Source organism: Saccopteryx leptura, chromosome 8 (assembly GCF_036850995.1).
Source record: "Saccopteryx leptura isolate mSacLep1 chromosome 8, mSacLep1_pri_phased_curated, whole genome shotgun sequence".
In the NCBI taxonomy this organism is placed as follows: domain Eukaryota; kingdom Metazoa; phylum Chordata; class Mammalia; order Chiroptera; family Emballonuridae; genus Saccopteryx; species Saccopteryx leptura.
In genome coordinates, this window is record NC_089510.1 from 63,496,986 (window position 1) to 63,519,554 (window position 22,569).

At 37.3% G+C, this 22,569-nt stretch overlaps 1 protein-coding gene across 4 annotated transcripts in view; it reads right to left on the minus strand.

The window, feature by feature from the left end:
- Positions 1 to 159: 159 nt before the first annotated feature.
- Positions 160 to 22,569, minus strand: part of TP63 (tumor protein p63) — a 244,289-nt gene continuing 221,879 nt past the window's right edge. For 3 of the 4 annotated variants that reach the window (XM_066347150.1, XM_066347148.1, XM_066347147.1), the window contains 4 exons: positions 9,893 to 10,050; positions 7,617 to 7,761; positions 6,193 to 6,286; positions 160 to 3,268 (listed from right to left, as the gene is read on the minus strand). In XM_066347150.1, the coding sequence (XP_066203247.1) occupies positions 2,972 to 3,268; positions 6,193 to 6,286; positions 7,617 to 7,761; positions 9,893 to 10,050 (694 nt within the window). In that variant the 3' untranslated portion in view covers positions 160 to 2,971. Of the gene's footprint in view, positions 3,269 to 6,192; positions 6,287 to 7,616; positions 7,762 to 9,892; positions 10,051 to 15,961; positions 17,253 to 22,569 lie in introns of those variants that run through there. The other variant, XM_066347149.1, reaches the window with a different exon arrangement.

Sequence of the window (22,569 nt, forward strand, 5' to 3'; positions counted from 1 at the left end):
AAAATGAGGAAATAATGATTATATTGTTCTGAGATGAGAAGAATCGGTATTTGAACCTCTTTAATGGTTTTCAGAATATTTCTCTTCCTCAGTGATTAAAAATAAGGCCAAATGACAGACAGACAGACACACACACAGACACACACACCAGCAACACCATTTCTCAATGCATTTTTGTTTATTTTTAAATTTTATTGCATGTCCTGGTAAACAAAGTGGCTTGTAGGTTTGCCTCTGGCTCACCAAAAGCCCATAATACAAAATACCGAAAAGACAAGCAACTGAAGCTTAAAAAAAAGTGTTACATCTATAAGAAAGAATCTTTCAAAAACATTAATAAAGTATATAAAACATTTGACATTTGCTAAATTTTGTACAATTACAAAAACAATTAAAAAAAACATACCCTTAACATTCAACATCCCACATACTGTATTTTAGGAGGATATCAAGAAAACAAATATAAATGGATTTAATGAAGAAAGTTCTGTTCCCCATTTCTGTTTCTAATCACCTCCAAACAAAACCCTATCCATCCTTCAGCTAACTGCATTGAGCTGAGGCCACAAGAACTCCATTAAGTCCACTGCCACTTGTTTGCTCTTAATATTCTTTTACCCCATTGCCCTAGCTTCTCATACACTCAAAGAGCATAAGTTTCCACCAGGATATGAGGCCAGTAGTTGCACCTAGGTTTGACTAATGCCAAACCCATGAGATATAGTACAGGAATTTCTGAGTCCTAGTGCCATCTGAATAGTGCTGAAATAGCTCAGAAGTCCTTAAGTTTATTCAAACATTCAGGATAGTTGAGGAAACCATTTGTCCTCCTAGCTTTGCCAAGACACAGCTTTCATTGTTCTCCTTAATAGGTTTTCAAAGCTGCCTGCTTGTCCCACAAGTTAACAGTGCTTATTACCATTTAAGCACAATGAAACTTTGAAATTGAGGACTTACTCTCTTTAAAACAAAAATACACATAATAAAAAACAACAATGTTCCCTTCCCCCCATCTTACAGTTATGATTTTTTTTTCTTATTTAACCTCTTAGTTTTACTAACTGGTGTTTCCATGAAAATATAAAAACAACAATAATAAAATGTTTCAAATGTGGTTCTGAAAAACCTGCTATCCCCAAAGTAAAAAAAAATTGAAACACAAAATATGCAATTTCACATACAAAACATATATACACTTTTCAGATGAAACCCATGTTATATTTTAGAGCTACATTAGCCCTTTTGCACTTTAAAATAAAAACAAAAGCTTATGTGCAATGATAGCCCTTTACCAGAAAGCACATTTTAGAGCTTATTAGCATCTATACAAAATATTTTTTTTATAGTTTGAAAAAAACATTTGCTTATAAAGTATGTTTCTGGAAAATTTAGGGGACTATGTCATGTTTTCCCAAACTTTGAAGACAACTCTTTGTTTATGTGGTTCAAGCAATAGCTCGCATGGAAGGGCTTATCCCCTGAACTGTGAGGACATTTTTATGTCTATGCACAGTCAAGAAAAGAGACGGACGGTGAACTCGGTTCTCACAGTTACTTTCCAACAAAGTGGAGCTCCCATTGATCAAAAAAGAAAAATCATACAGTGATATAATTGATGCCATAGAGGAAAACTAATCTCATAATTTTATATTTTCCAAATCACTGCTCCTATATTAAACCTTGAAGAGATAGAAGATAAATAAGCCTCTACAGGCAGAATTTTATAGAATAGGAGGGTCTTTATAAAGACACATTTACCAAATAATTATCTGTTTCAAAAGGTCTGCCAATTATTTTAATTCATGGCTCATTGAGATCTCTTACTGTTTAGTGGAGATTCAATATTTCCATATAATTATCTGCCTTTCCTAGATAGTCTTTGTAAACATTTTACTATAAGAACTAGGTAGATGGCATTCATGCCAATCAACTCAACCTTAACTCTACTAAGAATAGCAAATGTATAATTGGGTTAGTCAGTATAGTAGTCAATTTCAGTTTTTAATGCTTCCATAATGGCCACGAATGTTTTCCCAATAAATATTAAGAGATCAGGTGCCTGGTATTAAAGTTGAGGGGATTATTGATATATCCAGATAGATGATACCAGATGGTTTTGAATTGGCTGCCATGGACCTTTTAAGAATTTTAGCCATGATCCTTATTTTCCATTCCCAACCAAAAGCAAGAGAGAATATTTCTTTCCTCTAATGTGTGATAATGCAAGTATAAACTTTTTCTTATAATTGGATTAAATAACCCAAAAGTGAATCACTATCCCTGGTAGGGATGTTAGTAATATAAAATGCAACAACATAGAGAATTGTGTACGTGTGTATTTAGTCTCACCCACATAAGAGGTAATGGTAAATAAAACTGGGTCTATCCAAAGGTTTGATGTGGCATTTGTTTAGCATTGAAAACACTGAAGGGACCTACACATAATTGTCACTCACAGGTACCAGAAGCTGTAAATAGGTATTACCACAGATGTTATCCCTTGAGAAAAGGGGTATAGATAAGCCATCCAAAACAAGTTAAAAAAAAAGTCGATAAGTGCAACTCAATTTTCTTTCCTTTAAATTACATTTTAAACAATACTAAATGCCCCCCCACTCAAAAATATATACTGTATATTATATATTTAAATATATAATCTTAGACTATAAGAGTGAGAATGCTTTACAAAAGTCAATGAGAGAACTCTGCAGCTTAAGAAGACACTCACTGCTCTTTTGCTCACCTCTGCCTATCCATGAGAACTTTAGTCTTGCAAGCAACAGATGTGAAGGCTTAAAGCCAGAATCAGCATCAGACACTAGATTGGACATTAGGTGAATGTAGCCTCTTATTTCTTCTTCCCTTTAGTAACCAGACTGAGAAGAAGAAGGAGATAGGGAGAATGCTTTGAAGGTCAAGCAGTAGTGCCTTGTAGGGGTGGGCATATGGAAAGAAGCTCATACAGTGCTGCTCACTCCCCCTCCTCTTTGATACGCTGTTGCTTGTTGCGACGAGCATCCATGTCAAAGTTGAAGTCATTCCACTCATCGCGTGGTGGGAAGGAGATGGTCTGGCGGAGGGTGAAGCGTACAGCATCAATAACACGCTCACCCCGGGTCTCACTGGAGCCTACACTGACTGTAGAGGTACCACTCGGGGTTCGCAGGAGGTGGGGAGGGGAGGAGAAATCATGTAGCTGCCGGTGGTCCAGGATGCCTTTCCAGATTGCGTGTCGGAATTGCTCAGGGATTTTTAGACTTGCCAAATCCTGTGCAATGAGAAAGGGAGTTTGGGAGAATTAGGACCAAGAGACAAGTGACTTTTATGCTGTAACATTTTGTCATTCCCTAGTGTTCTGATTTAATTGACCTGAATTTACTGATCCCTAAATTGGAAAATAAAGTAGCTCGCCAACAACCTTTGGCACTACCTGTAACTAAGCACAAAGATACAGCCTTGAGGTGCAATCTCTGTGTGTGGATAACACATCACTCATTCTTTAGTGGCCTCAATTCCTTTATTAGTAAAATGGGGAAAATAGTTAGATCAGAGGGCAAAAATTCTAAAACAAAATCATAAGACAAAGGTACATTCTGACTTTAAAATCTACATGGTGCTAGTCACTAGAAGAAAGGTATTAATGGAATGTTACCACCACCCAAATGAGGAGATGAGAAGAAAAGATTACTATCAGTTATTAAACATTTTCTTTGAGCTAGCAATTGAACTAATTATTTTATATTCATGGTCTCATTTAACAGTCATATTAGTGGTAGATATTATGCCTATTTTTATATAGGAAAGCTGAAGTTCAGAGAGGTTGACAAGTCTGAAATTGTACAACTAAATGAATGAATTGGGGATTCAGGATAGCCTCTGAGCCTAAAACTGCCCTAAAGGTCAAAAGGTCTTCTAGTGCTTGGATAAATTAGGGTATCCAAATGCAGAGTATGTGCCTATGTTTTATGGTTGGTGGTAGAAGGCATTACAAATATGAGTGGTCTTAACTAATGGTGGTGGCATCTCTTAGATTTGTCTTCATTAGCTTGTTTCAGTGATGGCTCATTTTATTTTATTTTATTTTATTATGAAACAGCATGGTAGGTGGAAAGAATACTGTGCTTGGAGTCAGAAGATCTTGATATAGATTCTTCTGTCACTGACTGGCTCTAGACGTTCATCAAATCACTTATTCTCTATTGGCTTCTATTGGTAAAATGGAATACAATTATTTTTTAGGCCATTGTGAACTCATATAGATGTGGATATACGTGAAAGTATTTTGCAAATTATAAAGCATACTATATAAGTCTTAACCATTTATATTATTACTGTTGTGTTATTATTAACCCATCCTTGCACCTTAGAGGGGATACTTATGAAAACTTCCAAAATTAGTGATATTTTTTTGTCAGGAAGGGATGCCAAATAACAGACTGATATTGAGAGATAAGTTGAAAAAGAGGTGTCTATTTCCAGTAATGAGATGAAAATGTTGAGGTGAGGATGCAGATATTAGATAGCTTCCCAATCTTTCCCAATTTGGAAATCTGCAGTATGAGTCCTCCAATTTCCTATTCTAGCGGAAGAATACATTATAGAGAAGGTGATCCATTAATAGATATGTGAGCATAGTTCTTTACACTTCTGACACTCCCAGTGAGTCCAAGACTCTTTATAAACTAGGTTCTATTAATTTGTATGGCTCTCCAAATAGACTTGAACTAATAATTGACAGGTAAGAAAGCTGTGGCCCAGACACTAGCACAAGACCTAGCCAACACCAGGCAGAGATATGCTCATGAAGAACATCTTCAGATCATAATAGCCAAGGAAACAACTTGACACACACCCATAGGAGGGACAAATGAGCAAATAGAAGGTATAACTTTAAAAATACAGGAAAGAGACACACTTCAAGTTCCATCATGTAGGGCTCTCACACACAGGGTGACTCTGTTGTCTTGAGTAGATGGGTGTCATTCTAAAATTATCTAAATCCTGTCAGAACTAACACAAAAAGCTTTCTCTATAGTTTTCACCATCAGGGAGCAGCAGTCAGAGCTGGCTTATGAGGTGGGGAGGGGTGGGGATAGGGGCAGCACAGCATATACTTGTCACTACAGGGCTGGGGCATTCTCATGCTGCAAGGGCATCTCTGGCATCGGAGCTCAAGGAGAGGGAAAGAGGTTCCAACTACAGAAGCACAAGCAGAGGCAGAGGCAGAAAGGATCTTCTTCCACCAGTCCCAAAGGACCTCTGGAAGCTGGTAGACAGGATAGTAAACCCCAAAAAGAGCAGCATAAAGGGCAGCCTGGGAGGAGAATCAGAGTCCCTTAAACCAGAACAATACAAGTTCCCACATGAGCAATAGTTCAAGAAGTGGTATAGGAAGCAAGAAATGTCCCCTCCCATCCAGCTTGCTCCAAAATACAAACCAAAAAATATAAAAGCCAGAAGAGAGAGATCTGGAACCCAATTTGATTAATTGAGTCCCAGAGAGGCAAAGAGATAACCATAAATTTGCATTGCTACTAAAAAGGAGAGTTGGGACTTAAACTCATGACCAGTGATCTTTTCCAATGATCAGGGACATCTGAGCCCTATTCTGATAGAATTGAAAATGAATGACATATGGTTCTCACTGAGAGGTGCAGCTGAATCCCCTCAAGGTCTTACTTTAAGGAAAGGCAGAAAAGGCCAGTCAATGGAGTTAAAGACCAGAAGCTTTCACCTCAGGGTTCTATTCTTGATTCTGTTATCAACTCATCATGGCAACTTTAAAAAAAATGTCTCTCCATGTATTAAAGTGAGAATAATATCACCTTCTTCCTGCAATCCTCCCTGTGATCTTATACCAATTAATGAGAACATCCAAAAAAAAGTTCTCTAAATAGAGATTATACTTTTCTTGAAATTAGGAATTAGTTCTCCTCTTTTCCACTCTGTATATAATATGAATGCAATTAATTGATCAGATAAGCTGAGGAAGATTGATTGCTAAGATTCTTGTATGTATAGGCTGAGGTATGGGAATCTTTCTAATATGGTTATGGATTCCATCTTAATTGAGGATTGAGGGTATGACAAGAACAAAGTTTAAAACGAGGGGAATTGAACTACAAGGTGCATGTCACCAGAGGGAGGAAATGAAGAAACAGAACTCAAGAGAAAAGTCTAACAGTTACTTACATCCATGGAGTAATGCTCAATCTGATAGATGGTGGTCAGCCCCTGGGTCGTGAAATAGTCCAGACATGATGAACAGCCCAACCTCGCTAAGAAACTGCAGAGGGAGGAGGGAAGAGGTAGGAGGAAACAGAAAAAGAAAGTTCACCCCAACTGCATTGGCAAGATAAAGGAAAACCCAACATTTTGCCCTGGGATGCCCTACAGAGGAGACTGGGGGGTCAATCAAATATATGTGGTCCTTGGATTGGAGATTTGGGGATTATTAGTGACTTGAACATTAGGTCTATAAAAATTAAAATCAACTATGAGGGTTCCTGCGTAGCAGCAATTTTCAAATGGTGGTTGAATTCTAAGGGGCTCTATATAGTGCCCCTTAGGAGCCATTGCAGGAGGTGAAAGGAAGGGCTCCAGCAGTCGGGTTCTTAGCCCTCTTACCTCCTGGCTCTTCAATTTAAAAAAAGTGCATCTCTACTTTAATGGTTTCATATTTGAGGGTTCTGAGAATGGAACTTGTCCTTAGGATAGGTTCATGAGACTAAGATAAATTATAGGCCAATATACTGTGAAGTCATTAATGCTTTCTGATTTATGTCTTCTTAAGAATATGGATTCCTTCCTTCTTGGTGCTGGTCTAGACTGATGATGTCACAGAGGCAGACGCTGGTTGGGATAAGCTATGCATTTTGCCATCCCTCTGACTGATGCTGCTAGTTTTATTGCACCAGTCACATGGAGATTGATACCCATTATTCCAGCAACCAAATGAAAAAAACATTCTGCACATGAAGCAGGGACAGACAATGTTCTCTGGGCATGAGATTTGAGATTTGGGTGCCTACATTTGCCTCTGTAGGCTTTGTTCATTTCTCTCTTCTTGCTATCTGAACTCCTTTGCCTCGAGTGTGACCATTCCCACATAGTAAAGCAGCAGAGGCCATCAGGTCTTTAAAAGTCCCTGTCATTTTTGCTAACATGAAAACCCTTTTATGGGCACGCAACTTCAAAATAATTATCCTATGGTGGCTGAGAGTTATGAGGCCTAAAGAGCAGAAAAGGGAGCAAGATAGCAAGTTTACTACCCTTTTGGGAACCCCAGCCCTGGGCACCAATTTGAAGGCCACAACTGATAGCGTAAAAATGTGAGGGAGGAGGTAGGGAGCAAGTGAAGATGGGGGACCAAGCATGAAAAATGACATGCCTATAAACTCACATTTTCACTTTCCCCCATGTCGATTATACAGTAGTGATGTTCTTTGATTAAACACTTCTGATCACTCCAAAGATCAGAGATCATAGTAGCTGAACTTCAAGCATAGGGCTGCTTTCTTTCTTTCCAACTGTGTTGTTAACTTTGGACAGTGTCCACCCTCCACCACCCAGAGATGCTTAGGACAGGCTCCCAGGGGCACCTGCTGTGGACTCACCTGACAAGGCTGCAATCTGTGGGGTACGGAGGTGGGGGGGTACAGTGGGAGGTGGATGGCATGGAGAGTGGGGGAGGGAGGGCCTGGGTGGGGCTGAGTCCATTCATGTCTCCAGGCATTGGCATGTGGGTGCCCATCATAGGAACTGAACAGAAGCAGGAGGAACAGAGAGGGTTACTGCCATCATCATGCACCAGCATCCCAGTGGTCCACCTTGCCTGGTTTAATGTACCTAATCTACAAGGCTTCCTTTTCAGTCTTATCTCTTTCACTATACCCCTTCAAACACCCTACATCTCATTGATCAAACTAAAACCTAATTACATACCTCCTGACCTTTGTATAATCTCTTAGGGCAATCTCTTCCCACTTCTTTCTTTACTTCTAATGCTCTATCTAATTGCTCATTGCTCCTGATATTAGTCTTTCCTTTGTATTTGCCTTCCTGGGTTGTACTTCTGTCTCCCTTGCTAGATTAACCTCCTCAGACATGGAGATTAGACCTTGCAGCTTTCTAGCTCCCCATCAGTCCTACATAGTGTCTGACACTGAGCAGATGCATGTATAAATGAACAAATCTGTGAATGAGAGACTGAATATTTATTTGGGAATAGGAGGATTGACTGTATTATTTGTAGAGAACCACAAACTTAATGAGAAAGAGTGCAATTAAAAATTCTGGCTCTTTCTAAATGTTCATTTCATAATTGTATTCGGGAACACCATCAACACACTTTTTTTTTTAAACCATTCACTTCTAGAGAAGAAAAGCTTAATATCAATATTTATGAAACAAATTTTGTCTTCAGGTTCAAAAAAAGAGTAAAGCAACATATCTACAAAAAACTGAATGTAATTTGCTTCTACTTTAGTGACTAGTACTATGCCAAAGGGAAATGATCCCTGCCACCAGCTAGCCAGCTAAAGAGCACAGGACTGTCGGGTCCCATCGGCTTCCTCTCTGACGTTCCTGATGACAGCAAAGGAAACTTGTGAAGTATAAATAAGAAAGAGTAGGCAAATTATGTTACACAAAGGTGAAGGATCATTATCATTACCACTATTTTTTGTCACCCCCCTGAATACTTGAGGACTCTAAGATCTCATAAGAAAGAAAATAAAGGAAAAAGTAAATGATTAGTTTTCCTTTTACTGTCAAGGGGTCAGGTTTGAGTCTTAGGTTGAATTTATCCCTAGAGAGGGAGCAGTCTGGCCCTATGTCTTTGTTCCTACACCAGACGGTCATACCACATACACTTCTTGCTCATTGACATCTGAACATGTGCCGTCAGACCATAGAGAATCCCAATTCTACCCTCCTTTCAATTCATTAGGAAAACCGAGACTCTTCAAGGAAACACTGAAAATATAAATTTAAGGGCAAGTTTATGAAGGATTTTTAAATATCCTGTTTTAAGAGGGTGGCTCCAGAATACACATATACCTAGCATTCAGGTTCCTGTATCCCTAAGGATATTACAAAACCGTCTGCATTTTTACCATCCCTTTTTTTTTTTTCTTTCAAGTTTGGGCATCCACTTTGCTAGATTTACTTCTAGTGAACAAATTAATTATATTTACAACAAAGCTATATACCAATCATCATCTTCTCGGAGGCCCAAATCTCACTCTTTTTCTTCTAGTTATACTTAGTTGTTATAAGGAGTCTGTGTGTATGTAAGTAAAAAGAAAACTCCTTTCCCTATGGCAATTTATTAATTACTGTGAATGGAACAGAGTAGAAAAGTTGAAAAAGCTAAGATTTCAGGGACTCAGAATCATGTAATGTTAAATGTGCAGAGCAATGATTTTATGAATGGAAAGCTGAGCATGAGAGCAGAGAGGTGTCCTGTCCGTAGTTAAGTAGCTAATATTACAGCAGAGTTCAGGCTATAATCTATTTCTCTAGATGTTAAGTCCACCACACCATGCTACTTCCACATGTAAGATGTATTTCCCTTTGATTATCTCAAAGGATGTAAGAAATGAGGCTTCATCCATGACAGGAATGAACTGTTTTTTACACAGAAATCCTTATTCCTACCAAAGAAACAGCCTTCTTCATCTCTACCACTGTGCTTTGTGATAAACCACACACCTCAAAAATGAGAAAATGTTTACCGTGAGAAACTGAAGCCACTCAGACTGAATCTGTTCTGTCCCACTGTGCCTCTCACTTAGCTTAAGAGCAAGCCTTTCCCCCACCCAGAGCAGAGTCCTTCTCTAACACTAGCTGTGCGGGTCCTTCAGCTGTCGCTTAAGGGGGATGCTCTTACTGTTGGCTCCCATGCCATCAGGAATGGTGGTGGGAGTGAGGGCGTTGCGCTGCTGAGGGTTGATAAGCTGGCTCACGGAAGGCAGCTTGTTCATGCTGTTCATTTTGTTCAGAGGTGGGGAGCTGTTACCATATGAAGACTGAGACTGCATCGAGGTCCTGAGAACACAAACATTGGATTGGTGATGAGCACGGGACACTGAAGAGAGGGACTGGTTATTTCCAACAGGTCTCAGATTAAAACATGGCCTTAGATTGTACAGTTGCAAAACTATTCCTCCAGGATTGATGACAAGAAGTTATCTGCATTTCTATCTGAGAATTCTTTCTGACTAGGAGAGATCACAATGCCATCATTAAATAATATTTTTCCTGAATGCAGAGAGTACAAAGTTGAATATCTTTCTAAAGTACCTCCTTTGTGAGAGGGAGAATAATTGCACCCTCTTTTTCTTTATCAGTTTCTCCATCCTTTGCCTTCTCTTGCTTGCCAACTTAAACACGTTTAAAAATCAGTAAGGGAAAAGAACAGAGTGAAAACTCAAAGGCTTATAAAAGATATGGAGATGCCAAGTTCAAATGGCAGTGGAGGCATTTCATTTTTAGCTTCCTCGGCCACTTGTCATATGCAGAAAATAACTGCAAAACCAACCAATTCAACAGTAGGTTGCCAACAGACCTTGGTTTCAGGCAGAACCTCAACATGGAAACATGCTTTGTTAGCTTAGATGTTTATTGGCCATAAAATAACCATTTGGAATAACAATAGTCTCTGTACATAGGAGAACTCTGGAACCCAAAAAGTGCTTTGTTGACCTTCTACAAGTCTTCTAGGAGATAAAAAAAAGAATGTTTTCCATTCAATGAAACTTCAATTTGGAGATTTTCTAGAACTGGTTTGTCATACTATGTACTAAATTACATAAGATATTTCTGACTCAACTTCCATTCCTGACTTTTTCTTTGAATATAGAACTAGTGATGCCTACTAGAATCAGGGTGGGATACAAAGTCAAAAATAAAAGTTTAAGTCTTCCTCCAGCATATAGTAGGAAGCTATAGCTCCCTGTGCAAATTAATAAACATCTTTGTCTTTGTTCTCATAGAAATATTATATAAACTAGATACATACACACTTACTGCAGGAATTAGATTTTAGAGGTAGGAAACTGATATGAGGTGGTTGCATCTTTGAGAAGCTCATAGAGTAGTGGATACAAGGGTATTATAATACAACCTACCTTGTAGGTCTGTAATGAGAACAGAAAAACATAAGATGAAGAACCTTATAGATATAGACCATGTGGCATTAACAGTCAGTAATTATTGTGACCATAGAATAAAGATTGGACTTTGAATGTGTTTTTAACCATTGCTGGGAAAAGCTCTCCTTTTAGACTGATCAACAAAATGCACTATTGTGTTCCTGTTTGTCTCTTTCCTCTCTGCTGCAGCCACTTGTATATTAGGGGAGAGAGAAAATATATTTTTCAGTTTATTTGCATATATACAAGTGTGTATATATATATATATATATATATATATATATCTGTTTGTGTGTCTCTGTGTATACATATACACACAAACGCAAACTATTTATATAAAATAGAAATTTTGAAAGCTCTATAAATAAACTCAGTTTTCAAACAAACGTAGTTTAATAATGTTTGAAAACATAATAAAAACTGGTTCTAGCATTTGAGTGCTACTATAGCACACTTGATCTTTGAAGCTACCACACTATTCTTCATAATTCACAAAACAGGGATGGCCCCATTCCATAGCACTGAAAAACCACAGCTAGTCGAATTCAAACAATATGCTATATACACATTTGCATAAATTTGCATGGAAATTAACATACACTTAAAATTCAGCTGCATTTTACCATTACTGCCTTTAAGGTAGGAGGGCATTGATTTTTCTCTTTAACCCTTCTCAAGATCTTACAATTATAGACAGATCTGTGTTGTATAAATAGGTGTTTATATAATAAGCTCTCTTAATTGTAAGATACTTCAGGTTACCAAGCTCTCCTTTTCATTTTCTAAAAGATTCTGACATCCCAGTGGAGGAGACATGGTATGGCAGGGCAGAGATAGGCAGAAATTATTATGCCTATTTATACAGATAGGTAAATATAAGTCTCTAAAAAAAATGTGCTGTAGTCACATATTGGCAAATGATGAGTAGAGAAAGGCCTCCTTGTTCCTAGTTCAAAAATGGTTTGTTTGTTTGTCTATTTTATTTCATTCTGTGGTATCTTCCAGAAATAAGATAGTGGTGTGAAATAGGTTACTGAATCAAGAAATGGATAAAGTCCTAAGAGAAAAGTAGTAAACTGAGATAGAGCAGGAAGCAAGGGATGGCGTCAAGAGAGCCCCCAGCTATCATCAAATCTAGCCCATCATGTGTGAGAGTCAGCACATTCGGGTCTAGTTAGAGACATCTGTAAGTCCACATCCCAGTGCAGGAAAGCACAAGCAAAGTGGCCATGAAGTGTGTTGCCGAGTGCTTCTTCTTCTAGCCTTGTCCACCACAAATTACCCACAGTGCCTGTTGCCCAGACTCCTGAGGCAACTTAGTTCTGTGTGACCTAAAGAGACCTCTACCTGTCTCTCCCATCCCCTGAATCAGTCAAATATACAAGAGCTGATGGAAGCATTACTTGAACCATTAAAGTCCACCATTAGGCAAATAAATTATATTTAAAAGCTTTGCATTTCCCCTGGACCCACAGTTATAATAAATGCCTTCTTCCAAAATCCTGTAACAATTCTCTTTTCCCTTTTCCTCTGTGGTCTTTATTTTTGATCATTTTATTACAAGCCACCTAAACTATTTTTGAGGAAAGTTAGTCAGAAACCACCGATGAAAAAAGAAGGAATTAGAATTTTGGGGTCAACCAAAACATCTGGGTTCACCTTCTAGATCTGACACAAATTAATTTACTTTGTTATGCAACTCTTGAGTCTCATTTTCTTAATCTGCAGAAGAGCCATTATATTCACTATAGAAGAGTTGCTATGAAGATTAGATTATGTAAGAGCCCTGGACATTGTCTTACAATGTGTAGGTGCTCAAGAAACATCGGTTAACTTTACTCTTCCCCACAGCCTTAAATGTTTAAAACTCTAGAGCAGCGGTTCTCAACCTGTGGGTCGCGACCCCGGCGGGGGTCGAACGACCAAAACACAGGAGTTGCCTAAAGCCATCCGAAATACATATTTTATTTAAAAATGTATTGTATAATAAATATGTATTTTCCGATGGCTTTAGGCGACCCTTGTGTTTTGGTTGTTGGACCCCCGCCGGGGTCGTGACCCACAGGTTGAGAACCGCTGCTCTAGTGTTTGGTTAAGCTGATAAAAGTACAAATTTAAGAATTAGTAAGAAGTGGCAAGAATTCTTGATTGTGGAAATCTATAAATTAAGGTGGTGGATGAATGGAAATAAGAGAGTCTAAAAATGTCAGAAATTCTGAATGCCTGTACCTTAATGTAGAAGTGAGTATTAAAGCCACACAGTGAGCCTGACCAGGTGGTGGCGCAGTGGATAGAGCATCGGACTGGGATGCCGAGGACCCAGGTTCGAGACCCTGAGGTTGCCAGCTTGAACACGGGCTCATCTGGTTTGAACAAAAGCTCACCAGCTTGGACCCAAGCTCGTTCCCTTGAGCAGGGGGTTACTCGGTCTGCTGAAGGCCCGTGGTCAAGACACGTGTGAGAAAGCAATCAATGAACAACTAGGGTGTTGCAATGCACAATGAGAAACTAATGATTGATGCTTCTCATCTCTCCATGCCTGTCTGTCTGTCCCTGTCTATTCCTCTCTCTGACTCTCTCTCTATCTCTGTAAAAAAAAAAAAAAAAAGCCACACGGTGAAAGGTCAGAGTATTCTGGGTTTTTGTTCTTTACAAATATAATGTCACAGTCCTAGTCCTTGAGTAAACAATTCCAAGGATTGATGATAAATCTAAAAAGATAAAAATGTATTTAAGGATAACAGGACCTGTGCCATTACAGTTTTCTTACCTCCCCCTCCCACTAAATCAAAACAAAACAAAACAGAAAACAAAAAAATAAAAATGTAGCTCTTCTCAAAAAAATAACAAGGTGTAGCCCTCAGGCTGTTTTTTCTAGAGGCATACTAGATTTTTCTAGCAATTCAATATAACAAAAATTTAAGGAGGCAGGTTTCAAATATTTCTAGATTTGTGGAGATATCCTGGTCAAGTCAAGTCCCAGTTCTTAATTCTAACAACAGGTTTCTGCATACATTTCTAAGAATTCTTTTTAGTATCTCAGAACTATGAGAGACATTTAGATCATCTAGGATTTGAAAGCATATTTCCTGATTTCAAGTCTAATGACTCTCTAGGTTATAGAGAGTCAAAGTTCTTGGGAAGACATAACTGTTATCTTTACCACCTTACTGGAGATGCCTAGACTTTTACCAAAGGATTCCTTTTTTGCCTTAAATCATCCATTGCTAATAAAAAAGCAAGTCTTCATTATAATTTGGTGATATCTAAGAATGAACTTATTTCACCAAACCAGTCTTGTAGTACAAATCTGTGAGGGGAAAGGAATATTGAGCCAGAGAAAGAAACATCCTTGCTATGAGGAAGGTCATAAAAAGGGAAGACATGAACCATCAGAAAAGAATTGTTTCTCCTTTAAATTTTGCCCAGTACTGCCTTGCTTATAACCTTTTTCTCTATCTGAGGAATCTTGCTTCTAAATACAAAGGGCAGCATTTAATCTCAAGACAGATCAACCATAACTGTAAAATATTTTCCATGAGTTCAAATGTGTGCATTTATATAAAAGTCATTGTAAACACATCAAAAACTTACATAAAAATAGGGTGAAAGAAAAAAAAAACTTCTGGAGAAAAAGCAAATGTTTAAGAACTCAACATACTCTTTAACCCTTTGTGAGATTTGTAAATCAATTTATTAGATTAATTAAAAACACTTTGTAAGTGTAACAAGATCATCTGATTTTACTAACATACTTTTATCTTAAACATAAAGATGTTTTTTTCTTAAATATTTTATAAGCTACTAAATCAATTATTATTATTTAGAACAATTGTTTTTTAAGCTTTTAAAAATAATTATTCAAAGATGGGAATATATTTTTTCTTAAAAAAGCATTGGACAACAGTTTCAACTAAAATTTCTGGATGAATATTTGCTAATGCCTCTGTCACAGAAGTAAAATTATTTAATGGTTTTGGATTTGTTTTAAATTCTGTTTGGTAAGTTTAGCAACTTAAGATATAACTCAGCCCTGGCCAGTTGGCTCAGTGGTAGAGTGTTGGCCTGGTGTGTGGATGTCCCAGGTTTGATTCCCAGTCAGAGCACACAGGAGAGGCAACCATCTGCTTCTCCACTGGCCTTTTCTCCTCCTGCAGCCATGGCTTGATGGTTCAAGCAAATTGGCCCCAGGTGTTGATGATGATTTCCTGGCCTCTGCCTCAGGCGCTAAAAATAGCTTGGTTGGAATAAAGGCTCAGATGGACAGAGAATTGTCCTTTGGGAGCTTGCTGGGTGGATCCTGGTTGGGACGCATGTGGGAATCTGTCTGCCATCCCTTCTCTCAATAATAATAATAAAAAAATTAAAAATAAAGATGTAACTCAAGACTTGTTCAGAGATGTAAACAAATGATACTATACTATAGTGTGTGTTTCTTTACGATGAAACACACAGCACTTAAGTGTATTTCCAAGTTAGTGTAGGCATTGCAATTTAGGATTGATGATTTTCACACAAGATATCTTAAATAAAATCAGGAAATATTGAGTGTAAACAGAATTAAAGTAATTCTTCTATTATTCTTTTTCTTTAGATTTACACATGGTAGGTACTTCAAACACTACATGAAAATATTCTAATATTTAAGAAATCTTTTAAAAAGAGAGACAGAAAAGAAAAAAACTGCAAGATAAACCAAGATGCAAAAGTTTATTGAAAATTAAAATCACACATCCATAAAGCAACAGCCTCAATAACAAGAAATCATTTTTGTGGTGACACAGAATCAAGAGCTGGTGACCTGGTATAGGGAGAAGAGGGAGAGAGGAGATTCTTCCAGTCTTAATACTGTTTTTGTAGCACATGTTTTTAAAATGGAAAGGAATAGATTCTCTCAACTCTTTGAAAAAAAAAAAGCCATCAACTCTTTCTATCTTTAATTTTTAGGCCAAGAGTGTTGGTTTCAACATGTCTGCCTGGACATCCCATAAATAAAACATAGATAGGCTTCTAGGCAAAGGAGTGTGAGCAGTGTCAGCAGTACGACTAGTGTCATATAGTATGATTGGAGGAAAAGGAGTGCCAATCAAACACTGATCATGGATTTGGTGAGAGGATGTTGAATTTCACTGTGGGCATTGAGGAATACTATATAACTACCTGGAACACTATTACCGGTTGGTTTTACCTCCTATTAAAAAGACAATATAGGTTTACCTGCCTGGGTGTCTTAACAACAGATTTGAGGGTTAAAGCTCTCGAGTTTCTAGGAGCAAGGAAGGACTATAGTAGATGCTGATACAGAACAGCAAGAGTGGGATCTGACATACTTTAATGAACTTTCTACCTACATATGGGGCGAGGGTACCAATAATGCAAGCTCTCAAAAAGAATGAAAGAACATCCTCCCACACTGGCACCGGCAACTGAAGGCAATTATCGCCTCTCTGCCCAGCAGTACACTTGACACCTTAGTTTACTATTTGCAATATTACTGCATGACCAGCATTAAAAAGTTCTGAATGAATCTCAGTCACCTACTTATGCACAGACAATAACAACTTTTTTTCTCCTTTTCTTAAAAAGACATCTTAAGTTTGAGACCTGCTCAAAAGCTTCTTTATGAGTCTTAGAAACACAACAGAAGGCAACAAAAAAGGGTTCTAACAAACATATTAATGCCCCTTCCCAACTGAGCTCCTCCCTCCCAAGAAACAACACAAAAGCTCACAAACACAGGTGTTCCTGACTGATCAACACTAGATCTAAAGATACAGAATCTGCAGGAAATGTCCTTTCTTGTAAAGGTTTGAGTCCCTTCAGAGATTTTCTCACTAGTGGCTGTGTGCCTTTGAGCAGTTGTCTCTCTGAGCCAAAGTGTCTTCAAGTCCTGCTTACAAGGGCCGGATACAAACACAAACACACAAACGCACACATGGAAACACAACAAACGCACAGATTCAAAATACAAAGAAGGGGCTCTATGGGTACACTGATCGGGTTGGGGGGTTGGAATGTCTAAAGAAGACGTCAGATTGTTTTGGAGTTTCTCTCCGGGGCTCCACAAGCTCATTCCTGAAGCAGGCTGAAAGGAGACTGCAGAGAGGAACCAGAGAAAACAAAAGGTGAAAGCTTAGGACTTCATATATTCAAATCAACTGAACACAGAAACACATCCTCCTACATTCATGATCATAGGGTAGATAGAATAGAATACCCAGAAAGCTACTTTTGCTCCTTCCTCTTTATTTTCTTTTAAAAATTAGAGATAACATCTCAAGATTTTTATGAGAAAGAAATGAAATAAGGTGGTGGTAATTAACCAGAAGGATCTGAATCACTTATAAATTTTTTTAAAAAAATACATTTTCCTGGATCCCTTCTAAGATTAGACTGGGGTTTTAACAAGCTCCGAAGTGATTCAGGTGAGGAATACTGAGACAAGGTAAGTAAGTCAAGGTGCTTTGCTTAGCATAGTGCTTGGTATATTGGACTCGATTAATTGAAAGGGGAAATACAGAGTCAAGAATTAATCTTTTTGAAAAATGTCATCTGCCCAATTAAGGTACCTCATTACTGTTTCTCTCTAGCCTAACTATGAAATATGAAGAAATATGATCTTATCAGTCTAGGGGCTGCGTCATCATGCATTTGTAAAGGATTATTAATGAGCATTTGAATGTGCCCAGATTGAGATGGATAAATATCTTAATCCTTCAGTCACAAACTTGGCCTATTAATGCACATATCAAACACATGAAAGCAACTTTTGCATAATTAAGAAATCAATTATGCCACAAAGATGCCAGGAACAAATCTCTTTATTTTACTAAAGGTTGTGCAACCCCCTCAACTGTTTGGAAATTGTTTCCCAACTGGCTTTTAAATTACATTTGGTTACTATTGCAAAGGAACAAAGCCATTTTTACTTGGTTAGGGCTAGGATTCAGTAAATCATCTGACCAGCCAGAACTGGGATCATCTGAAAAAATATGCCAGAATACAAATTAGTCAAGAAGTAATTTACTTAAACTAAAGAACTATAACTTTGACTACTTGTTTGTATATTAAACCTGGGGCTTCTTGTGGAGCAAGGCGTGAGTGAGACAACATGCAGAAATCATGTTTTAGTTATGATAAGAATCATGGGGGTTCAAACTATGAGACCTAGAACTGAGATCATTTTTGCAATGAGATGTATGAGTTTAGGAAAGTGATCTAATCTATCTGGATTTAGTCGATTGGAGATTTTTTTTCCTCATTACCAATTCAGAGCTAATCTCTGCCTTGATAACTTCCTAACATAGCGGTAAACTTCAAAAATAACACTGCAAACTGTAAAAAGCTTGTGCACTACTAGGACCCATCTGGTTGAACTGCAAGGAATCGCCAGTATTCCTCTGTTTTTAATGTATGAAAATGGCAATTTCAAACAAATATCCTGGAAATGTGGAAGATTTCTAAGTCAAATTTAGAAATGTGATGTTAAAAATATCTAGCATTGAGATTTCCTGGAATCGAGAGTATAGACGCTGTACTCTTTCCTACATTGATGGTCCTAAAAATATTTCTTGCTCCATTTTCAGATACATGAATATGAGGAAAAATTATTGCCATTATTTAAGAAAAACATAGTAAAATGAGCTCAAAGATATAGAATTTTACAGTGAAACCACAATGATAAGTACCAACGGACTGATACAGAGACAGAAAAATGCAAATAGATGTTTGCTTTTGTCTTATCATTACCATTTTTTTAACTAATAAAGCAGACCAGAACATTGCAAAGAGTTATATCTTTTATATCTGATTCTCATCTTAACTTTATTATGAACTGGCCATAAAATCACAGGTGTAACTCATTAGGCCTCAGTTTCCCGATCTGTGATATGAAGGTGTTAGAACTATTGTTTTTAGTACCGTGCTCTACTCTGACATTCTCTGACCTGTGTTACTAGTGAACCACAACCATCAAGTGATCATAAAGGAAAAGAAAACACTAAGGGCTCCTCAGTAGATCACATATTTATATTAAAATTAAAATGAGTTCAATTCTGTCGAAACTCAAAAATAATTTTCCATGGGAAATCAAGGGATAGGCAAAGCAAAATTTTAACAGTGATGTTGGCCTCAGATCAGGATGGAAGCCAAAGAGAAAAAACTACAGAAAAAAAAAGAAAAAAACGTATTGGTCTAAAGCCCACAAAACAGACAATTGCTAAAATGGTCTCTAGCGGTCTCTGTAAAGCTATCTTAAAATATATGAAGGTAAGGCATCTAGTTCAAAAACGGGTCCAGTTTTCCTCCTACTAGATTCTGGCCTCTATAAAAACATAACTCCCATGTCTATTCCAATGTGAGTAAATCAACTAAAATTATATTTATTTATAAGTGATTAAAAAGACCTACTTACACCTCTTGTAACAATTTGATTCACAAACACTCCTTCATAAAGCCTATGATCATGAAGGTAACAGGGAAAGGATTTTTGAAAAAGGAAAACCATGCGCAAATGAAAATCAAGCAGAGAGAAAACACACAGTGAGTATCTAATAGAAGTAATTAAACTGCAAATATGTTATTGCCACCCTGTAGAAAGTGTATTCCCTTTCCACTAATTTTCTTCCTACTACAAGGAAAAGCACAAAATTGATTCCTTACCAGCATAAGCTTGGTACTATGTTTTTGAAAAGAAAATCACAGGCTATTGTAAGGATTTTCAAGCTGACTTATGCTCTTCAAATGATTGGCTGGGAACTAGATTTCCGTTTTGCTTTGTCTAGTTATTCATGCTCTTTCTGGGAGATGTGCATGAAAATAAAAGAGCTGAAAAAAGCTCAGCTGAAGAATACAGCAACTGGAGAATTTATATAGATGCACATCAGTCATTGAGAGCCATGTATATATAATGTAACAAAGACAAAATTAGACCAAATGTCTATATTTTGCAAAGATTTCATTTGGCAGTCTGTTAGATTTCCATGCACAAGTTATCACTTCTGAAGTTAGCTCTTTTAAGACTGAGATAACCACTCAAAAACATGCAATGATACTTGAAATGGACACCCCAGGTAGTTACGAGGCTATCATTCTTCACTACGTATCTGTGGCCACACATGCAAAAAAAGTGATGTCTCTACAACCTTTTGGGCTTTTAAAACAACACAATTTTAAAATGCATTTTCTTCTTTGATGAAATAGATTGTTTTATGAAATAAGAATTGGTAAATAATTTCCCCTTAAACCAGTGCCAGCCAGTCAGACAATAAGTATTGAATAACTGATCCTCTGGAGTCAACAGGCAATGTATTCTTATGTATGTCATGTAAACAAACTCAAATAGCACATGTCCTTGACTGACTGAGGTAGATCCTCCCAGCTTATAGTCTCTAAACACCAACCTATTCCCCTCATTGGATGACCTAGAGAAGCTGTTTAAAATTGTTCTAATTTACACAATGCTGAGAATAAATTTCCAGAGCTTTCTTAAAATTCAAAAGGTGTCTGGTTATGAATTTCTTATTACATCGGAAACCTATGGGAAAGCAGGAACTCCACCTTTCTCATGTTTATCTTTAATGCTGTCATGCAACAGATCTTCACTAAGCATTTGTTATATAAATTAACTCAACTATTCCAGCTTTAGCTGATAATGGGGCTGCATCATTAACCATATTTCAAGTCTGGATGGGCATGCCTAACCTTCTGGAACAAAAAGACTCTTTAGTAAAAGCTGCTGTTTTGTTCGATACTATACCTTAAAAGTCACTTTAATATTTCCTAAAAACCTTTTAATACCTCTCTAATATAGCACATATATAATAGTTTTTAATTATTCTGATTAAAAGCTCTGATCCTCAAGAAGCAATGAAGATCCATTCATTTATCTAGAACAAGGCCTGCAAAACACAGTGAGTGTATTTTGTACAAATTTGCCCCTCAGGTAAAGAATGTTTTTTTTTATTTTACATTTTTAAAAGGCAGGCATATTCACAAGAAGACTATTTCACATTGTGAAAGTATATGCATTTGAAGTTTCAGTGGCCATAAAGGAAAGCTTTGCTGTAACAGCCACTCTCATTTCTCTCCACAGTGGCTATTGTAGCATCTGTGCTTCAAGCGCAGGACTGGGTAGCTTCAAGAGACCACATGGACCAGCAAGCCTACCATATTTACTACCGGCGCATTCAGAAGAAAAAAGAAGTGCCAGCTCTAAGCTAGATGGTCGGATATTTTAAAGCACAATATTTACCTAGAAAAAAGATAAAAAAGAGGATCACAGAGCAACTAGGTCAGCATGATATATTATGTGTCATTCTTCTGAGGTCATTTTGGCTGAGCCAAATATTTCCAGAATGAACTGGAGACAATTTGGGAGAGTTTGTTAATACCATGCCATGTGTATCTTGGGAAGGCTCTTATCCCCTCTGGGTTTGTAAGTAATGTCACAAGTCTGTTTCTTTCATCCCTGTTGTATGATTTTATAAGAACTAAATCAGTTTTACACTTGAGTGTGCTAACATATTTCTATCTGATGTCCTAAAGAATCGATAGGATTGGCAATGGAATTTTGTCTGCAACTTTGAGTTCTAATTTTCCTTTGGAATACACCATGTTCCCAAGGAACCTTGTGATTAACCTTTCCACTCAGCCTCACTGAAAATCATAAAATTATAATTTGCAAAACTTTCATGCTAAAAGTAAATTGTGAGATCCCATCCAGGCAAAAGGTTCTTAAATACTCAGGAGTCTAAAGTCCTTTAAAGAAAGGACTTTACTTCTTTTGTCCACTTTACTCCTCGTAGTCAAAAAGGTTTAGAGGATGCCTTTTGACTATGGGAGATGCAGTCCAATATCCTCAACTGCATTTATGTTGATTAAAAAAATAATGAGTCCTCTTTATTATTCTTTCCATAACTATGTCTTTATAGTAGTTAATAACATATCAGAGAAAAGACATTATGTATTGTTCATTTACATCTTTACTGTAAAAGGCAATTTTTGTCTTAGGCAAGATTGATTTGGCATCATTTCTTTTTGCCTGAAGAGTAAAGTCAAATGTTTGAATTACTCAAGTGGGCCTAAAACATATACATTTTACATATAGCTACAGAGACTTTGGCAATACTTCCAGTACAGACACAGTATCTTAATTAAGCTAACAAGTGATTATTCTTAACCACAGTGGGCTAAATATATATAAGCCGAGTCCTGATCCATCAACTTTCTTTCCTTTTATAAGAACTATTGTATTTTACTTAGACATAAAACAATTAACATCATCAAAGATTCAAGAGTCAAGGTAAAAATTAATATATAAAAGGCTGTATGTATATGTGGTTCTAAAATCTGGCCCAATTTATTCAAAAATATATTATTTGCAAACCACCTAAACAGGGATGCTAAAACATGA